Source organism: Onychostoma macrolepis, chromosome 01 (assembly GCF_012432095.1).
Source record: "Onychostoma macrolepis isolate SWU-2019 chromosome 01, ASM1243209v1, whole genome shotgun sequence".
In the NCBI taxonomy this organism is placed as follows: Eukaryota; Metazoa; Chordata; class Actinopteri; order Cypriniformes; family Cyprinidae; genus Onychostoma; species Onychostoma macrolepis.
The window spans coordinates 41,277,625-41,298,919 of NC_081155.1; the positions used below are offsets into that span (position 1 = coordinate 41,277,625).

General features: G+C 34.7%; 1 protein-coding gene across 1 annotated transcript in view; it reads left to right on the top strand.

Annotated features, from left to right (window-relative positions):
- pard3ba (par-3 family cell polarity regulator beta a) overlaps positions 1 to 21,295 on the top strand; it is a 187,171-nt gene that overhangs the window by 38,190 nt on the left and 127,686 nt on the right. The window contains 3 exon segments of the mRNA XM_058773173.1: positions 10,329 to 10,361; positions 10,364 to 10,431; positions 15,361 to 15,452. Of these exon segments, the coding sequence (XP_058629156.1) occupies positions 10,329 to 10,361; positions 10,364 to 10,431; positions 15,361 to 15,452 (193 nt within the window).

The window sequence follows — 21,295 nt, forward strand, 5'->3', positions numbered from 1 at the left end:
ATAATAATAATAATAATAATAACAATAATATTGAATAAAATAATAATAATTTTAATAAATACTAATAACATTTGGTTTTATTTTTATTCTAAAAATGAATAGGTTTATAGTAATTTTTTCTTTATTTTCCTTATAGAAATGAATAATTAAATGTGGTAACGGCGTTTGTTCTTTTTGCTAAACATCACACAATATTCAGGAAAAATATTTCTACTTAAAAACATAAATTTGCAGATGCAAAGCTGTCAGCAGTAGTGTGTGCAGTTGTTTTAATTTGTGTGAGCTGCTGTTTTTTTTTAGTTTAGCGAGAAATAGATAATACGCAATTGCTTTGTTTTGCAGTTCTCCAACAGTGGGTCTCTGAGGGTTAAACAGATCATCCTGTACAAAAGCACAATGAGATTTCCCCAAAACAAAACTTCTAAGCCACTTTAGCTTTTATTCTGTCAGGGGGCGGGGCATAAGAGTGAGTGACAGGTGGTGACTGCTGAATAAAGATGACTAGAGAGGGGCAGTGGGTCATTGCTCAGTCTGTGGGTCAAAGACATACATTAAAGCGCTGGGTAAATGTGAGGTTAAAGAGGTGGAGATGATACAGAGGATGATTGGCAGCGTGACAGATGTCAGTCAGAGCTCAAAGGACCGCCCTCACACCTGCTGTACAGACATGAGAGAGAAGAGACACAAGAGATGGTTTGAATTGGCATTTTAGCTGGTAACAAACACAAATAAATATGCCATATGCATTGTATACTGCATGGTGTTTTTAAATATAGAACAGTTCGAAATCATTGCATACTGTAGTTTGGTGAATTGTCGTCCCATTACCACATTAAAGTTGTGTTTACATGTTCAGAATCAGATATTTTGAAACAAATCTCTTGAGTTAAACAAGGAAAACATGAAAGCATCAAGAAATGATGAATGAAGTTACTGAAGGACAGATTTGTCTCAAAAAGTTTGATATGACCATACAAATTATGCAAGTTTTTTTTAATTTTTAAAATAAATGTTTACATTTTAAGAAATAGTTTTATTTTAATTTAAAATTATTAAATTATTTCAATTTTATTACTAAAAATATTAAAGCGTAATTTAACCTTTCATTTTTTATTTTATTTAATTTTAAGTTCTTTTTAAAAAGCAAGCGTTTCTATTGTTTATGCAAAAATATTTTCAAAAAATTTAAAAATAGATAATTCTTCTGCCAAATAGTAAAGTCTTGGATCTGTTAATATGAATATACTCTATAAATATAAAGTAAAAATACTCTACATCATTTTATCCTTTATCCTAAATTGCTATTGTTTTAAGGACAGGGCTAGTTTAAAGTAATTATAATTAGCTTAAATTGGGTCTGTAGCAATACACTTAACCATTTAAAAGCATATGAGCTCGTTTTTCTTGTGAGATCTTGATTTATTGAAAGATATGCGATTGGTTGTCATGGGTAACACATTCTAACCATGGGCATCACAGTGCACTTTAAACAAATTAGACCTGCTGTTCATGTTTACTCAGTCAGCACACAAGGAAAGAATTGAGGAAAGGGTTTTTTCAGATGTAATTATGGAACGGCACTTTGTTCCGTCAACCAGAGACCACAAGTTTGTTCCTGCTCGAGCCGTAACAGTCCTCAGAAACAGAGCAAATCTGTCTGAGCTCTGACTGTCTCTGCGGCACAGTGCTATGATTACAGCAGCATCGATCCCTGACCTGCCCGCTCTCGTTACACACACACACGGCTCCCAGCAGCACCTGAGGTGGGCGGCCGCTCATACCTGTCAGCCATTGATTACCAATAAGACAGAATTACGGGCTAACAGACTGTCGATCTCAAACTTCTCTTTGAATTTGGTTCTTGGTGCTTGCATTTCCCCCTTTTTTATGTCTATGGTAACATTCAGCCATTCTTTTCTGAATATCTTTATTTTTGTCGTAGTGACTCGACACACACGGGAATAACCGCAGCATAGAGCCGTGAAAAACAGACGACGCGTGACTAAAAGAATGTGCTCGCTTGACCTCATTTCACATGACAGACCTCTCAGGGGTCAAAGGTCAAGAGGATTCGCCATGCTGTCCTTCATCCTAGAAGTTTAAACCCAGATTTGAGAGCAGTTTTCTCATTACTTTTATACTGCTTAGGGATTGTAGTTGAGTGGGAAGATGTCTTAGACGTGTAGTTATATTCGGGACTTTTCACTTGTCCTTTATGTTGATTTTTACGCCAAGAACATATTTTTGACAGAAGTATCTCTATTCAAACGCAGCACATTATTCAGGATGGGGAATTTCCATCGTAAATGTATTGCGTTGATGAAATCCAGACTCTGAATTCTCCCATAGATCCTCTGCACGTAATCTTGGCCCCTGTTCTAGAGGCGCCAGATGTGGATGCGTCATTTTGTTATCTCTGTAACTGCTGAACATTAAAATTGTCTAGTTATTGATTTTTTTTTTTTTTGGAAGGCAAACACACACACACACACACAATTGTACATTATTTGAAGTTAAACCAACTGAATTGATAAAAACATTGCACATTTAAAGATAGAATTAGCTATTAAAGGTGGGGTAAGTGATTTCTGGTAGCCAATGCTGACATTTGAAATCACCAAAACAAACACGCCTCTACCCCAAAAGGGTCTCCGATCGCAGGCCTTCTCGCTCCTTGAGTTCTCTCCAGTGCTGGAAAGCTGATCCGATATTTACACGGGTCCTACTTCTTGCCATATCGTAACACCGTGTCTACACAGGACGCGAGTGGCGCGGCACAACTATAGAACTCATTATAATCAGTGATGCTGTCTACACTGGATGCGACACGACAAATCCCCGACAGTAAACTACTGCCATGTTCTATTTATGACATATTGACACAAATTTCAAATTATTTTCAACGGTCGCTTTATGGCGACACGTGTAAGCCTTCTTTTGTTCCGCAGACGTTTTCCTCTTTTGTTTTTTATTCGCCATCTCTATCTTTCTGTCGGCGCTCTGCTCGGCTAATGTCTGTCATGTGCACTGATGAGCGCTCTCTCCTCGCATCATGAGTAGACACGCCCCTTACTGCTGTTTGGCTACAATTTTGTTTTGGTACTGGCCCGACTCAGTTTTCTAAAGCATTTTTGAAAAAATGCATACCCCACCTTTAATGTTTTAATAATAAAAACATTAATATTATTTTAAAGTTTTAGTTATTAACTCGTAAAACTATTTCATTACCAAATCATCCATGTGTACTTCTACTGAATTTTTGATTAGATATTCCTGAAAGTCGACTTTTACATTTTTTAAACAATTTTTAATTTTATTTGTTTTATTTAATTTTAAGTTATTTTTGCAAATCTAAATTCTAAAAACATTTCTATGATTTAACAAAAATATTTACAGTATTGTAACTCTTTATTCTACTAAATTTTAAATATAAAACTTTTGTAAGGAAAACAAATCATTAAAAACAGTGTCAATTTATTAACAGATGTAAGTATTGATGAAGTTTTAATTATTTACCTTCACACAACTTTAATAAAACCTTTACTGCATAATTGTACTTTTTTTATATAAAATGCAAACAGTTCTTATGAAAACATTTGAATGTAACTTCAGGTCTGTGAACGTCAAACCTTTAGTCTATTAATACTTAAATAATATTTTCATACTCAAATTCTATTTATTTTCAGACTGATTACTCATATTGTGGGATTGCCTCTGTTATTTATTCAGCTGACATTCATAGCACACTCCAACTGTCGTGCGTTTCCTAAAAGATGAAACCACTAGAAGGGCTGCTCCACTCCTGTGTCAGAATAGCCAATAATTAAAGGTTTTACCTTCAGTCGCACTGGTCTTTACAGATTTCCCACAGATTCTTACCTTTGTTGTTCCAAAGGGCGTAAAACCGAAATGAATGCCTAAAATTAGTTTGCACGAACGTTCCTCTTGACGATTAACCTTGAGCCTGGAGTTCAGTGCCAAGCTCCACCAGGTTCTGCAAGTTGGAGAAGATTGATTGGAGTTGAGGGAAACTCCAGACACTGCACAGATGTAACACTCCTTTATGAGAATTCGTAAACATCACGAAGGTCTGAGAGCTTTCTTATTGTGAGCGACCTCGTAAGGTCTTCAGGGTGTAGTTAGCGGCTGATGTTGAAGGTCTTATGGTGTAGATAAACGATGGAATAGAATGTTATGGTTTAGGAGTTGCTATAAGGTGGCTCACACACACAGGACACAAACAAATCTCTTAAAATATGATGTTTATGTCTAGTTCTAATGGTTACTAAGCCCTCTGTCAGCATGCATGCCCACTCAAAGGATGGACATTTATCAAAATGTTGTCACATAAATGAACTCAATTCAGGCCTGAAAAGAGTCTGAGTTTCTGTTTAGATCTCTTTCATTAGACTTTTTTGTCTCATATGCACATCAGCATTGATATACAGAGAAATGTAGTTCAATAGCTAAATTTTAAGATGGCCCTGATGAGTTCTCAAAATGTAATACTATCGGCTTTCCTAATGAAGTAGCTACTGTAGCAGATGTGTTAAAGCTTGCTTTTGGTTCCAGTTCCTTATTAAAATGACTCCCGGGACACATCGACTTCGCCTGATTCAGAGTTTCTATGCTAGTGTGATCATACCTAAAGGCCTTTTTGATGATTTCTAGTAGCAGACTGAAGGATAGGAGCAGTCTTTGCTGATGGAAGGGTCTGTTTGACAAGGGAAAATGGTAACTTTTTTTTCAAGCACTGTGCTTGAATTTTTTGTTCTCTCTCTGCGCTTTTTTCTGTATCTTTTAAGGATCAGACTTGCTCTTTCTGTTAATTGAGGCTGGCAGAAGTCCTCAATATTATGTTCCTTCGCTTTTACCAGTACATGCAAGATAACTAGTTCTCATTAATGTTTAGGAAGCTACTTTAAAACTGCACTGAACTGTACTTTAAAACGTGTGTGTGTATGTATGTATATATATATATATATATATATATATATATATATATATATATATATATATATATATATATATATATAGCACATAGTAAAGTGTTACGTTTTTAAAATATTTTTGAAAGTCTTTTATGCTCACTAAGACTGTTTATTTGAACAAAATTTGTTAATTTTTATCATTTAAAATATTAGTTTACTATATGAGTATATTTTAAAATGTTATTTATTCCTGTGATGCAAAGCTGAATTTTAATTATCATTACTTCAGAATTCAGTGTCACATGATCCTTCAGAAATCATTCTAATACTCTGATTTGCTGCTCAAGAAACACTTATTATTATCAATACTGAAAATAGTTTTGAAGCTTTGTCTTTGTGCAAACTGATACATTTTTTTCAGGATTTGTTGAATATAAAGTTCAAAAGAACAACATTTATTTAACATTTTTCTATTGAACATTATTTTAAATTTTCTTTTGAACATTATGAATGTCTTTACTTATAAATTTATTGCATCCTTGTTGATTAAAAAGAAAAAGAAGAAAAAGCCTTAATATGTGAACTTAAACACCCTGTTACTACCATAAAAACATATTTAGCACTACAGGTTTCTTGCAATTTATGGAAGCAATATCTTTTTTAATTATCACTATTTGTTTATTTATTTATTGCATTCAGAGCAGTATTTATTCAAAATGGCTAAATGCAACTAATAAAGAATGGGGGGAAGAATTTGTGTGTATAGACCTCTTGTGAAAATGGCAGACATTTTGCTTAAAGGGGTCATTGTATGCAATATTCACTTTACAAGTTGTTTGAACTAGGGGTCGACCGATTATCGGCGCCGATATTAAGCATTTTTATGATTATCGGTATCGGTCATTTTCAAAACCGATGTGCCGATAAAATTATTTAATTTTGAAACGCGCTATTTGGCTCTGATGCGGCCTGTCAGAACTCACCACTCTAGTGTCCGCCCACCGCGCATCTGATTTGTTGGGAGTCACGAGTCAGACCAATCAATGTGGAAGACTAAAGGCACTCTCACACCGAAAGCGCTTGCTACAGTTTCAGTGATCATCACGCATCAGTTGTCTCTCAAAGGCAGCAGCAGACGTTGCTCAAGTTGCAATAAATCACAATCTACTACACTGAAGTTGCAAAACACCTCAATATTATCTATTTATGGTTTCCGCGATGGGGAAAACGCAGACAGAATCGCGGAATCCAGTCATATAAAGGAAATTTACTGTATAACGCACTTTTTAATCAAAAGTAGGTCAGTACACTTAAATCGACTCGCGCTATGGACTAGTATCTGTAAATATTAAGCTGCAAAAAGACTTATTTAAATATGAATTCTGCATGTTCTGCGTGTCTCTGTATATGTGAATGGCACAGACGTGCGGTTTTGATTATATATACACACACACACACACACACACACACTGAAGTGCGTGACGCTCGCGGTGTTTTCAGCATCTTCCGTCTCACTAAATGAGGACATAAATACATGAACAACATCCCCAGAACTGCTCTGAGAGTTGCTTCTTGAGCATTTGACCGTTTCATTTGAGTAAAACGATCGTCATATCACATACATAGGCTATACAGAAACTTAAGAGGTCCTCATGGCAACCCGTCAAAATAAAAGTTTGGTTTATCTACTACTACTACTACTACTACAACAACTTTTGTTTAAAAGAATAATCACACAATACGCTATTTCTTCCATGTTTTAATTTTAATGGTAAACCCATTTGTTTGCCAAAAAATTGAGTTTAACTCTCATTTGATTAAAAGATAACTGAAATTAATGTTTTATGGCTTCATTTGCACTGCACTGTAAATTAAAACTAATCGAAATTACTGTCACGTAGGCCAAGATAATGCAGTGGCCCCACTTTTAACTCTCTCTTTATATTACCCTTATTGTAGATGGATGCATGGAGGATGACAAGAAGTGCAATCAACACCAGGAAAGGCAGTTTTTGTCAGAGCCCTTGTTATTCTTAATTTTGACATTAATTTTCATTTTTACATCAAACATAATATATCGGTTAAAAATATCGGTCCACTTGGTCTGTAATAATCGGTATCAGCATTGGCCCTGAAAAACACATATCGGTCGACCCCTAGTTTGAACATAAATGTGTGTTGGAAGTATGTGTACACATCCATCCTATAATGATAAAAATACACCCAGTGGTTTTTTAAAAATTCCTATTTTAAAATCCCATTTTTCAAATCAGGCTGTTCTGAGAATCCTTTCAGAATAACGTAGTTCTGCGCAGGCCGCTCCCACGATAGTTGATTGACAAGGCCGTCTTACCTTAGACCCGCCCTGAGTGAGCTGAGAGCTGTCTGTCATTGTGTCGACTCAGGTGCAGGGGAAGACAAGATGTCTCCGATTAAGCAATTGAGGTGTTCTGTTGTTGGATGTAATAATAAATATAGCAGTGGTCATTTACTCCCGACATCTGAGCCGCTGAAGACGCAGTGGATTAACGTTACTTTCGTTTTGAAGGGAATGCACCGATCCCGATCTGCCTAAATGCGTTTATGCTCACACAAATCATTCGTGATCCAGCTTCATCTACAGAAGAAGTGAGTATAAGGGTTTTTATGAAGCTTTGCAAATCACCTTTCCTAATAACGTGCTAGTTAGCCAGTTTCGCGGCTAAAGTAAACAGTACTGTTCATCACCCCACGGAAGAGAGGGGCGGGGTCAGCAGAGCTCATTAGCATTTAAAGCAACATGGACTAGAATGGCTTGCTGAAGACAAAGCTGATTTTGAGTGTTTAAAGGTGTTGTTTACACTACCATTGAGAAATTTTAACCAAAGTATGTTATAGACTTTTTATTAAGACCCTAAAGAACCATATCAACTTGTGAAAAATGGGCACCCGATGAGCCCTTTAAATGTTTTCTTTGCACACAAAAAAGAGCATTTGTACACAAATAGGCGAATAACACAATGTGATTAAAAATAAAATAAAAATAAAATACTAGTGTAAATGGCTAACCTCTTAGTGACACATTGTCGTTCATTAGGGTGAATGAAATTGCTTAATACTGCATAGTTGTTAATATGTAAATGTTGGACAGTCAAATGCTAATATGCTCATTAGTCTGGTTACTGTTTCTGCATTAGTCATTTTTGCTGCTTATATATTTCCTATATTTCTTAGCTTGGTATATATAGATGGCATCTTTTCCCCTGTGATAGAAAAGCCTGTTTTTCACGATTCGGCTCCTTTAACTGTTTCACCAGCAGTGACCTTGCCACCATGCCGGCGCGCCACACATTTGTGTACTTCAGATCCTTGAGATGTCACTATGTCTCCGGCTTTATCTCAGAAGGTCTTGGAGATCCTCTTCAGTATGGAGGCCAAGGACATTCTGTTGTACGGTCCTGATATAAAACTCCCTCGTTGCATTTTTCTGTGGTTTTATTTTGTTCCTGTAAAAGACGGAGCTGATTTTGATGGACCTAGCATCCTGTTCCCGTAGCTGTTTCTGCTGAGTCTAGCGATGGCTCCGGCACTTTGGCTTTTGTCCCTCTAATGGAAATCAGACAAATGGGAGACGTTTGGCGGGACTGATGAGTGTGTGTGCGGAAAGCTGCTCTGACTCACTCAAATGTCTTTGCGTTTGTGTTGCGTGAGACTGTATTGTTGTGCTTTCATGTGGTGAGTTCAGTGTGATTTTTATTGTGTTTGTATGATCCAATGTGTGTCTGAAAAGGAAAACACTCTTGGTGATGTTCAACTAGTGTAACAGCATTTGTCTGTCTGAGAAGATCAAATTAAATAATGGAAAAAGAGACATAAAAGTAACTGGAGTTCAAAATTAACAAATGCAGGAATGCATGGATAAATAAGTAAATAAATAAAATGCTAGAAAATTCACATTTTAATAACTATGCTACATTAAAATGTATTCTTAAAATGGAGCCAAAATCAAATGGACTAGTATTATCTTTACCAAAAAAAAAAAAAAAAAGACATTGTAATACCTTTGACATTTACCAAGCTATCACAATGGTATTCTTTGATGTACTAAGTAAATCCCATGGTATATAAAGCTGTAATTATTAATTTGCAGGGTTGTTATTGCTAACTAAAGCTGAAAAAATACTTGTATGTGTATGTATATGTATATGTATATGTATATATATGTATGTATATATATATATATATATATATATATATATATATATATATATATATATATATATATATATATATATATATATATATATATATATATTAGTGCTGTCAATCGATTAAAAGAATGTAACTAATTAATCACACATTTTTCAGAAATTAATCGCGATTAGTCCCACCTAAAATTAAAGTTTTTAAATATACTTTTATATTGCAATAATTTCACATTCAATCTTCAATTAATGTACAAACAACATAAAGACAGTACATTTTTTAATATTTGTATAATGGCATCTTTTTTTAAGACTGAAGGCCAGCACCACTCTGATATCTCTGGAAAAGTTTTTTCCCCAGTAGCTATTTAATCATTGATTAGCCGTTCAACATTACAAAGCTTTACATATTTAACATATATTAGACTTAAAAAAATGTAACTAATTTAAATTAATTTAAAACAATCTTCACATAAACCCGTTATAATAAATGTCATATTTACCTGTGCCCTTCAGCAGAAATATACAGAAATTGAAATTGAAGTTATCAAACACATTATAAATTAAATATTGATGAATCCTTAAAGCTATAAAAGTTATTTTTCCTCTTTTTTTCTTTGTCCTTTGATTAATAGACATCACAGCAGCTGGTTATTAGGTTACTTGTTTTTTCTTTAAGAGCTGCCGCTGTTGAACGTGACACGGTTCTGACACGCATCATATTGCATGCACAAGGATACAGGCTGCAGCGTGCGCCGGTGTCTTTTTGCGTGCAATTGAAGAGCGCGCGCTGTGAGCACAGTACCGTTTCCGCGCTCGTTTGACTCACGTCTGCCGCTGAAGTGAAGTGGAGCGCTGAAACGTCTCCCGTTTGATGTGGTCGTAAAGACGTTCTGTGACTGAATAAATCCACTTCCTCTTGAATAAATTCATATTTAACGCAATTAACGCAGGGGCGGCCAACCTAGCCCTGCCCCTGCGTTAATTGCGTTAAATATTTTTAACGCATTAAACTCAAAAATTAATCGCATGCGTTAACACGCTAATTTTGACACCACTAATATATATATATATATATATATATATATATATATATATATATATATATATATATATATATTAGTGTCTAAATCATTGTTTTATATAGGTTTTATAATGCAGAATGATTCTCTTCTAGATGTATAACTGTATTCTTTGACTTTTTCCCCATCAGCCACTCCTCTATCGGTGCGAAGCAGCAGTGACCCGCCCTCGCCCCACCCCTGGATGTCTTTTCAATGGACCCTGAGGACATGATCAGCAGACCCCAGTCCACTGTGAGTGAACACACAACCACATACATAATGATGCTTGATAGGAGTGTCTGGGAAAGTGCCAGCTTTCTTTTTTCAGTTGTTACAGTAAATGAAGTACAAATTTGTATTGTGCTTTTGGAGGAAGCAGTGCTTTTAAGTTCTTGGTCTTTTGATGTATTTAACCTGTCCTTGTTTGCAGGATTTACACTAAACAGTCAACTTTCATGGTCATATTGTATTTGTGCTTAAGGTTATCTTAGTTATCTTACTCTCTTCCATGATTGTTTTCATCAACAATGCTTTTACTCTCTCTCTATATCTTTCTTTCATTCTTTGTGTTTGAGGTCATCTGTTAAACAGCTCTTTTTTTGCTCTCACATTTAGACAGACAAACAGCATACAGTATATACTGCTGCTCAAAAGTTTGGGGTCAGGAAGATTATTTTTTTTAGATATTTAATGGAAAATGTTTCTTGAGCATCAAATCAGCATATTAGACTGATTTCTGAAGGATCATGTGACACTGAAGACTGGAGTAATGATGCTGAAAATTCAGCTTTGCATCACAGGAATAAGTTACATTTGAAAATATATTCAAATAGAAAACAGTTATTTTAAATTGTAATAATGTTTCTGTTTTTATTTTATTTTTGATTAAATAAATGCAGCCTTGGTGAGCGTAAGAGCCTTTTTTAAAACCATTTAAAAATCTTACAGAATCTTTCTAAACTTTTGAATGGCAGTGTAAGTTTCAAAATGAGTGAATGGTGTTTAGGTTCGTGCTGTATGTACTCTCAGTGCTTCAGACTCACACAGAAAGCCAAAGCAGTATATTTTAATTCTGAGTGTGACATTTCCTAAATTGTACCACTTTCAGGCTCTTGGAAACTGCTGAGTGTATCAGGACTACATACCTAAAACTGTCCAATATCTCTAAAATATTAGCATCAAACGGGAAAAGAAAGTGTATGGCAATTGTTAGGAATTTATAGGGTGTCTGCAAAATTACGGCTCACGCACACATCCGTCCCAGATGGCTCTGAGTGACAGTAATCATTGCGGTGCACTCCTCAATGACGGGGTGAGGGCACACTAATGCATCAACGACAGCACTTTTGAGACAGTGAGGATTCATAAATATATGCGTATTCTCTCTGCACCCAAATAAATATCTGCTTCTGTCAGTGCCACCGCTGCAGATTCCACTTCCTCCCGCAGGACTTCTTCAGCACTCTTAAGAATCAGGTGACGCTTGTAAAGGATTCTTGGAGACTCTAGTTCCAGATATATTACCAACATGATTTATATAAATAGGACGTGTTCCTGGATAAATATTTCTTTCAATCAGTCAGTGCCTAGTCAGAGGCCAGCTTAACCTTAGATGATAGGAATGCTGTTTTTATCAATTGCGTTAATGTTATCATATTTTATGTTATCCTGTATACTGTATATGCATGTGTCAGTGTTGATCACTTTCATCTTGGAAAATGGGAAATGTACACTACAGGTCACAAATTTGGGTTGCGGAAGAATTTTTTTATGTTTTTGAAAGAAATCTCTCACCAAGACTGCATTTATTGCAAAAATACAAAGAGAAAGAAAGAAAGAGAAGCAACCAACAAAAGATTAATCGAAAAAGGCAAAACAACAAGCAAAGGACGCTAGAAAACTACAGAATCACTCAAAAAATAAACCAAGAATAAACCAACCAATGAACCAGCTAATGAACAAATTAACAAACAAACAAATTCATAAAAGAAAGAAAGAAAGGAAACAGGCAAACTACTGAAACGAACAAAAATTAAACCAAGAATAAACCAACCAATGAACCAACAAATGAACAAACAAAATTAAACGAAAAATTAACCAACTAAGAAAGAACGAGAAAGAAAAAGAAAAAGAGAATGATCAAAAAGGCAAACAAAAAACCCCCCAAGGAAACATGTAAACTATCGAAACAAACAAAAAAAAATCCACAAATAAACAATCAATGAATAAATGAATGAACAAACAAACAAATTAAAGTAAACAAGCAGTTTTTCAGTGGCTTGTCCCCAGATCACAGCATTGTATGAAAATCAATGAAAGGTCCCAGGTGTTTATTAGATTGTGTTCATGTTTATGAGTGCTGGAAGGTCTAGACAACCTTCTCAACACATCTGATAATCATCTTGTCTTCAGACAAAGCGAGCGGAGAATCTCCATCCCTCACTCATAATTACCCAGCTCTCCTGTACATACAGCTGAGGTGTGAGCAGAGCCCAGAGAAACGGTGTGCCGTGCTTCAGTGGAGGTGACCGCCGGCTGTGAGCTTCAGCTCCTGGGACGGATGATAAGAGACTGGGAGAGCTTCAGGGTTCCCCTTTCCTGCCATAACATGAACATGAAGCTCAGAGTTTCTTCAGGGAGTTTTCAAAATCAGAAAATACACGAGATTTACACAAGTAGGACATTCCGTTCTGATCTGATGGTCCTGGAACAACCTTACTCCTAAAATGATGGAGGTTCATACAAATATTATTCAAGACCCCAAAACTAATTCTAAAATCTGATCTGGTCCGGTTATGAAATGTTGTTCCAGGAACATGTTCTAGTCGGTTTGATTTCATAACTTGCTCCTGAACCATAAGCATTTACTGGAACAACATTGCTTTGAACTGCATTGAACGCTTTTTTTTGTTAGATCAGATCAGAAAAAAATACAGAGAAAAAGCAGCTTGTACATGAAAATGATATTTACTGTAAACACTAAATGATGGCTAAAGTTGCGTTAAAAGCCTAGCATTAAAAGGCTCAAATAACCTGGTATATAGTATGGTATATCAAGGTACTTTAAAGAATACCGGGGCATTACTAAGTTACCATGGTACTTTTTAACAATTTGGGTTAGTGTTTTTGTTGCTAGGTCTTGTGTTATAAATTGTGCTGAGTTATCATGTACAGTAGATTGATGATCCGGCTTTGCTGTTGTAATATCTGTCAGATCTACAGTTAGATGGATGGATGTGATGGACTTAAAGGTCATAGAGAAACACATTTGTGATGCAGATCTCTCTACGCGCACGCACACACACACACACACACACACACACACACACAGTCTCTTACAAACTCTCTCATTAGGCTTTGACATTTATTCAATTACTGTATTCCCAAGAGTTTAGCCAGCGCTCATAAGTCTTATGTAAACAGGCCGCACACCCCGAGAGCCAAGGACACACATATTTAATATAGCCTCCGCTCTCACGGCTGATGCATCTGACCATGAATGTTTTACTGTGTTTACTTCAAGCATATTTAGGTCGTAAACATATCAACCAAATCCTCACATCACGCCTGAGTCAGTTTTTCCCCCTGTTGTTCTATTAAGTTTCCACCAAAACCTGCAATACCGTATTTTCCAGTGTATAAATTGCAATTTTTAAAATGAGTTTATGAAACAAGCTGGAACTTATATAATGCAATTAACAGAAAGTGACACATTTGTGTTGGTGTTCATTTATTTCTAAGTTCATTTGTGCAGTGCATTTCCAACACATCACTAGTTTCAGTTTTGCTTAAAAAATATCGTTGGCTTGGCGTTTATATAAATTTATCATTTATGTTTGTTTTATATTGCTTTTATATATTTTTGTATTTTCTGTTAAATTTAAAAAAATGTTTGTATGTTTTGTCTTATCAACCAGTATTTGACATTTATATTTAATTGTAATAAGAAAATGTGACTTGGAAAATACTGTACTTGGTACAACCATATATATATATAATATATATATATATTATTTTCAGTGGTGGCCAGTTTCATTGTCGTGACTATTGTAAAAATATTAAATATTGTATTAAATATATAAATTGTAAATACATTAAATTGTATTAAATATATAAACAAACATGCACACACACATACATATATTATTTACATTTTCAGGTTACATGCACATGTTTGCATTTTGTATCTCCTTTCAGCTTTGTTAATATACATTTTCTGTGTATTACAAATTGATTGATTGTAGTTTAATTGGCTGCTACTAATAACCCAATACCAACAAATGATATATTACAGCTCACTACGGCAGCATTTATTTAATCAGAAATAATACAATAAAAACTGAGGAATATTATTGCAATTTACAAGAACTCTTTTGTATTTTAATACATTTTAAAATATAATATATGCCTGTGATGAAAAGTTTAATTTTCAGCATCATTACTTCAAGTCTTAAGTGTCACAAGATCCTTCAGAAATCATTCTGTGTTAATTTGCTGCTTAAGAAAACATTTCTTATTATTATCAATGTTGTGAATTAAGTTTTTTATTTATTTATTTATTTTTTAGTTTGAATGTGTTTGCTTTCCCTTTTCAAAACTATTATGTCATCCTACCCTCTCTCCATTAAAGTCTCTGGGTTGTTGTCCTCATGTGAACAGTGTGCACTCAGTACAGGAGGGAGATGCACATTAACAATAGCCCCACCGGTTCTGCTGGCCCTGCGGCCCTCAGGAGCATGTGGCCTAGCGGGGGGATAATCGCTCTCTACTCAGATTATCTAGGTCACTTTTTGTGTTTTCTGCGTCCCGTGAGAGGGGGGGTCCCATGTGTTTGTGTGTGTGTGTGTTTGGGTGGAGAAAAGGGTGCGTTGTGGACCAGCATTAGCGACGGCTCCACGGTGAGGAAAGTGGACCTTCCCTTTTATGGTGCATCATTTTGTTTTTCTTCATCTTTGTGTTTGTTTTCTTTTCATTTGCCTTTTATCTGTTTTGATCGCTGTTTCCAGATGAGATGTTAATCGCTTAAAAAGAAATGAAAGGCAGACAGTGAGAGAAAGATGGCAAGAACTGTGTTCAACACTATCGGCATCCTGCTCAGTAGGCGACACTGAAGCGTGGTGTGGTTGTTTTGGGTCCTGTAGAGTAACTGAAGTCATGGTGAGTGTGTGTTTGTGTTGACAGGGTGTCAGTCATGCAACCTCTGTGAAGGGAGGAGCCATGGACAAACCCAAGGTGGACATCCCAAACTCCAGGACTGCACAAGTCCACTTAAGGTGAGGGAGTTTGTGCATGCTTATATATAGTGAATGATTGTGTATAAACATTCAAAAGGGGGGTATGAAATAATAATCGATTATTCATTTCAAGCAGCAATCACAATTGTTTTGTGAAAGGTTCTTTGTTGTCAGATTAAGGTTATTTCTGTGTGTGTGTGTGTGTGTGTGTGTGTGTATGGACATGAGGTTTTTGTATACTTTTGGCACATTTTATATTTACTTCTTTATATATATTTATTTATATTCTGTATATAAATACACACACACACACACACACACACACATATATTGACATTTTATCAATTTCTTTTCTACATTTATTTATACATATTTATATTTACTTACATTTATTTTACATAGTTCAAATGTTGATTTATTTATTCAAATTTAATTATTTAAATTTAATTTAGTTTAGTTTGCATTAATTTTATTTATGTATTCCTTTATATATATATTAAAATATACAAATTGGATATATAGATATATATTTTATTTGTAAATGCATTTTTTTTAAAACATCTAGGTTCATAATTTATTTTGGATGTATTTATTTAAATGTATTATACATTTTATTTTAAAATAATTATTTACATTTACATTTAGTCATTTTGCAGAAATGTTATTTAAATGCATAAACACACATTCAATTCTTATTTGATTTTAACATGATATTAAATATGTTTGTTTATTGTTGTATTTAGCTGTGCATTATGAAATTTGGGGCTGATATGCTAGCAATATCTGTATCAATATTTTAGCTGTGTATTAGACAGATAATGATTTTTGATATCAATATTTACTAATATTTTAACAGTTTGCAAATCCAGTATTTATGCTGTGGCAGTTTTACAATGTAATTTTATGTGTCACAAACAGTGTATTTGGGTATCTGTAAACAACCTTATTGTGATATTCATTTTTAAAAGAGCCTCGTTTAACAAGTGTTCAAGGATTGTAAAGCACTTTTCTAAGCATTGAACTGTATGCTATTTCAACAGTTCATTCATGTTTAAAAGTCAGGCTTAATGTCACGTGCTTAAACAAGCTTTTTAATGCTTATCTAGAAGCAGCTTTTCCTATTGAAATTCTTATCAAGCTGAAATAATGGAAACGACAGAACTGATCTTAGCCTGGAAGGTTCGGCTCTTCTGAGCGTTGTGATTTCGTTGAGGTGTACGAGAGCAGCACAAGAGCTTATGTGTGTATATCGACGTTCCCGGTCTTAATATGTACACTTGTTGCCATAGTCACAGGACGGGAGACGTACATACATTACGTTTTCTCCATTCGTGCCTCTTATCGCAGGTCATGTGACCTCATCTCTTCTCCCTGAGAGAGGGATGAAGTTTATCTCTCACCTCTCTTCACCGCTTCTGTCAATCAGCATTACTGATGCACACATGCACACACACACACACACATTTTACAGCTCATTAAACATTGAAGTGGTCTACAGTACTGCATCACCTCAGCTGAAGCCCCTGAGGTCCATCTGGGATTCAATCAAGTTTTAATAAGAGTGCTTATGTAAGTTCTCTGTTTTCTCTCAGATAAAATCACTTCCCATTCCTACTGTATAGTTATTATTTAACTTTTTAGGTCTAGTCTTCATGTTAATATCATTTTCTTCAGCTGGACAAGTTGAGTAGATGCTGTGGGTTAAGTCAGATAAGACGCTATTTAATTTGACACAAATAAAAATGAAGCTTGAGGGAGTAGTAGAGCATTCAAGTTGACCGTTCAGCCAACAAATATTGAAATATGTCTTTTCACTAATTTCCAGTGGACAGAAACTCTGGAAAATATTATTGAATGGTGTGCACTTTGGTGCCTCAGTCACTGCTTCAGTTTTATTCCGTTTTTTTTATTATGATTTACCCAAGAAAAAATATATAAATAACAGTGACAGAAACTTCTTGTCTCTGGCTATAGTTTGGATGCCTCATTCAGTGTAAATTTATAGGAGTTTTTTTCTGTTTTATCATCCGTTAGGCAAATATTGTGTAATAAGTATGTGATATGAGCTTGTTCAAATGTAAGAAAAAGTAATAGCAGACAACTTGGAAAACACAACTAACTAAATACAATACAATACAATAAACTAAAGTAAAATAGTCACAGTAAATAATAAAAAAAAAAAAAAAAAAAATAAATAAATAAATAAATAAATAAATGGTTAATAAAATTAAATGTTCCAAAATTTATAAATTTTTTTGGCTATTTTATCATCAGCCAGACAAATACTGTAAATCTGTATTATTAGTTTGTTTAAATTAAAGAAAGAGTAATAGCAGAGCCATTAGAAAACACCACAAAACGTAAAATAAAACAAACTAAAATAAAGTAAAAAATAAATGCAAATATTAAAAATATTTTTTTTAATATATAAAATATAAACTGAATAGATACTGTATTGACCTGAATAGAAGACAATGTTTTTTTTCTTGGAAATACATCTGAAAAAACGTGTTCGTCTTATATTCAGGGTCTAGACTTTGACATGTCAGTAATACACACACAACAATAGGTGGCGGCAAATCGCGTAAAAGCAGGTGTGCCATGAAATATGTAATGTAATGTGTGTTGTAAAGATCGCGAGTGAAAACAAAAGAAAAAGAAAAGCTTACAGCGGCACGAGTCGTGACTGTCATGTTAGCCTGATGGGACCAAACTTCCTCTGTAAGTGATTTTAAAACATAAGACAGTACCCAGATTTGAAGACTACAATAAGATTTCACTTCTACTGTTAATAAAATTTTGATAGGCTACTATGAGATGGATAGCATAAATGTTATATAATTCAGATGGGCTACCTGTTATTTTTATGGTATATCAAATATTTTTCAATGTCATTGTTGGTACATTTGACCAGTATTTACCATACTTTCAAAACAAAAATAAAATAGGAAAAATAATTTAAGAAAAATGTGTTTTACAGAGAGAAAACAAAAACAAAAACAAGATTTGGTTTTCAAAAAGCCTTTTTCCAAAAGGTACATCTGGAAAAAGGGGTGACCGTCTTATAATCAGGGTCGTCTTATATTTGGGTCAATACGGTAGATGATAAAATCTGCAATATTTATATTTGCCTGTTTTATCATCAGCCAGACAAATACTGTAAATCTGTATTATTAGTTTGTTTAAATTAAAGCAAAAGTAATAGTAATAGCAGAGCCATTAGAAAACACCACAAAACGTAAAATAAAACAAACTAAAATAAAGTAAAAATAAATGCAAATATTAAAAATATTTTTTAATATATAAAATATAAACTGAATAGATACTGTATTGACCTGAATAGAAGACAATGTTTTTTCTTGGAAATACATCTGAAAAACGCGGTCGTCTTATATTCGGGGTCTAGACTTTGACATGTCAGTAATACACCACAACAATAGGTGGCGGCAAATACGCGTAAAACGAGTGTGCCATGAAATATGTAATGTAATGTGTGTTGTAAAGATCGCGAGTGAAAACAAAAGAAAAAGAAAAGCTTACAGCGGCACGAGTCGTGACTGTCATGTTAGCCTGATGGGACCAAACTTCCTCTGTAAGTGATTTTAAAACATAAGACAGTACCCAGATTTGAAGACTACAATAAGATTTCACTTCTACTGTTAATAAAATTTTGATAGGCTACTATGAGATGGATAGCATAAATGTTATATAATTCAGATGGGCTACCTGTTATTTTTATGGTATATCAAATATTTTTCAATGTCATTGTTGGCACATTTGACCAGTATTTACCATACTTTCAAAACAAAAAATAAAATAGGAAAAATAATTTAAGAAAAAATGTGTTTTACAGAGAGAAAACAAAAAAACAAAAAACAAGATTTGGTTTTCAAAAAGCCTTTTTCCAAAAGGTACATCTGGAAAAAGGGGTGACCGTCTTATAATCAGGGTCGTCTTATATTTGGGTCAATACGGTAGATGATAAAATCTGCAATATTTATATTTGCCTGTTTTATCATCAGCCAGACAAATACTGTAAATCTGTAATACAAGTTTGTTCAAATTTAATCAAGAATAATGACAAACACCTTACAAAACACATAAAAAAAAAAAAAATCTAAAATAAAATGAAATAAAATAAAATAATAAAATAAAATGAAAAATGCTAATGATAAAAAAAAAAAAAAAAAAAAACAAGTTTGAAATAGCAAGATATTAGTGGCATAGACAACTAGTTTAGGATCAGTCAATTTCTGAGGGTTTATGATTCATATGAAATTTCTTCCATTTCTTTTTCAGATAATTTGTGGAATTGTGGTATGAGACTAGGAAGTATTTCATGAAGTATTTTTCTCTTTTATCTTGAAATTGATCACAGGAATAGAGAAAGTGTTTTTCTCAGCGCGCACAAACACTCTCTCAGTGTGTCATGCTGTTGTGGTGTGTGAGCAGTAATAAGCTCTGTATCTGTCTGATGAGCTGTTGCCAGTCTCAGTTTTTATTCATGTAAATTCATGGACGCTCCGCGCCACACTGGGCACATGCAAATTGGCAGAGGGGTTTTTATTTTGGGAGGAATGCAAATGTAGGAGAGGTTTTATTTTTGTGGTGATGCACTCTGCAGATCAAGCCGTGCGGAAGAATATTGCCTGATCTCACTAGTTGGTTGAGTTTGTTTGTGTGTGTTGGTAGTCTGCATTATCATTTACCAGATGTGGCAGCGCTTCATAATGCACATTGACAATAATCTGTAATTAGACCAGCAGAAAGTCACATGGAAGTTTATTTTTGCGCCCACTTACAGGAATGGTCTGTCTGACAGGTATTGACAAATCTTTGTATTTTTTTTTCCTTTTAGGCTTAGTATTTAATAGTAAAAGTATAATATTTAAAATAGTAAATAAATAAATAAATCTTTCTGTCTGTCATGATAAAATAAAATGAGTAATGACAATCAAATAAAAAAGTTTCAGTTAGTAAGTAACTGTGATTTGTCTAGCTTGTTTGAATCTTCCAGAAAAGCTTCTTTTTTCTGGCAAAGATTGAAGAGCTCACATCTCCCCCTCTCTCTCTTCCTCTCTCTCTCTCTCTCTCTCTCTGTCTCATCTCCTCCTCTCCTCCGTTCTGTCTTTATTGTGATGAGAGATGCAGGTAGGCACCTTTGCCTTGGGCTCTCATCTCAGACACACTGAATGGCAGTGACTCCGCTAGCTTTCGGCTCATTTGTTTGGTCATTAATGTCGTCCCGCAGGACATAAACAGCAAATGGATTTGCAGTGTGTGTTGACAAGAGTACAAAGTAGCTGGTGAATACCTTAGCTTTTGTGTGTGGGTTTGTGATTTAAATGCACTAGCTGCTGTAGGCCAGAAACATACTCTACGTAAGTACACAGATGCGGATGCTGGTTCAATGCATTGAAAACATGTGTTTCATATACATGCATTATTGCGTTACTGTGGCTGTTCTAAACATCAAGTATGAGGGTAAATGCTCAAAATGCTTGTGCTATTAAACTGCTAAAACATTTTTTGGTTTAGGTTTTTTTTTTTTTTTATGTTTTAAAGGGGTCATCGGATGCAAAATTCACTTATACATGTTTTGTCAGTGTGTGTACACAACCACCCTATAATGATAAAAATCCACCCAGTGGTTTTTTTTTTTTTTATATTGATAAATCATGACCCCTTTCTAAAATCAAGCCGTTCTCAGATGCTTGACTGTGTGACGTCACACAGACCCAGGCCCTCCCACGATTGTTGATTGACACTGGCGTCTTACCTTAGACCCTCCCTGAGTGAGCTGTCAATGGTCTGACATGGTTTCACTGCCGGAGAAGATGTAGACAAGAATGGCTCCTGAGCGATTGAGGTGTTCTGTTGTT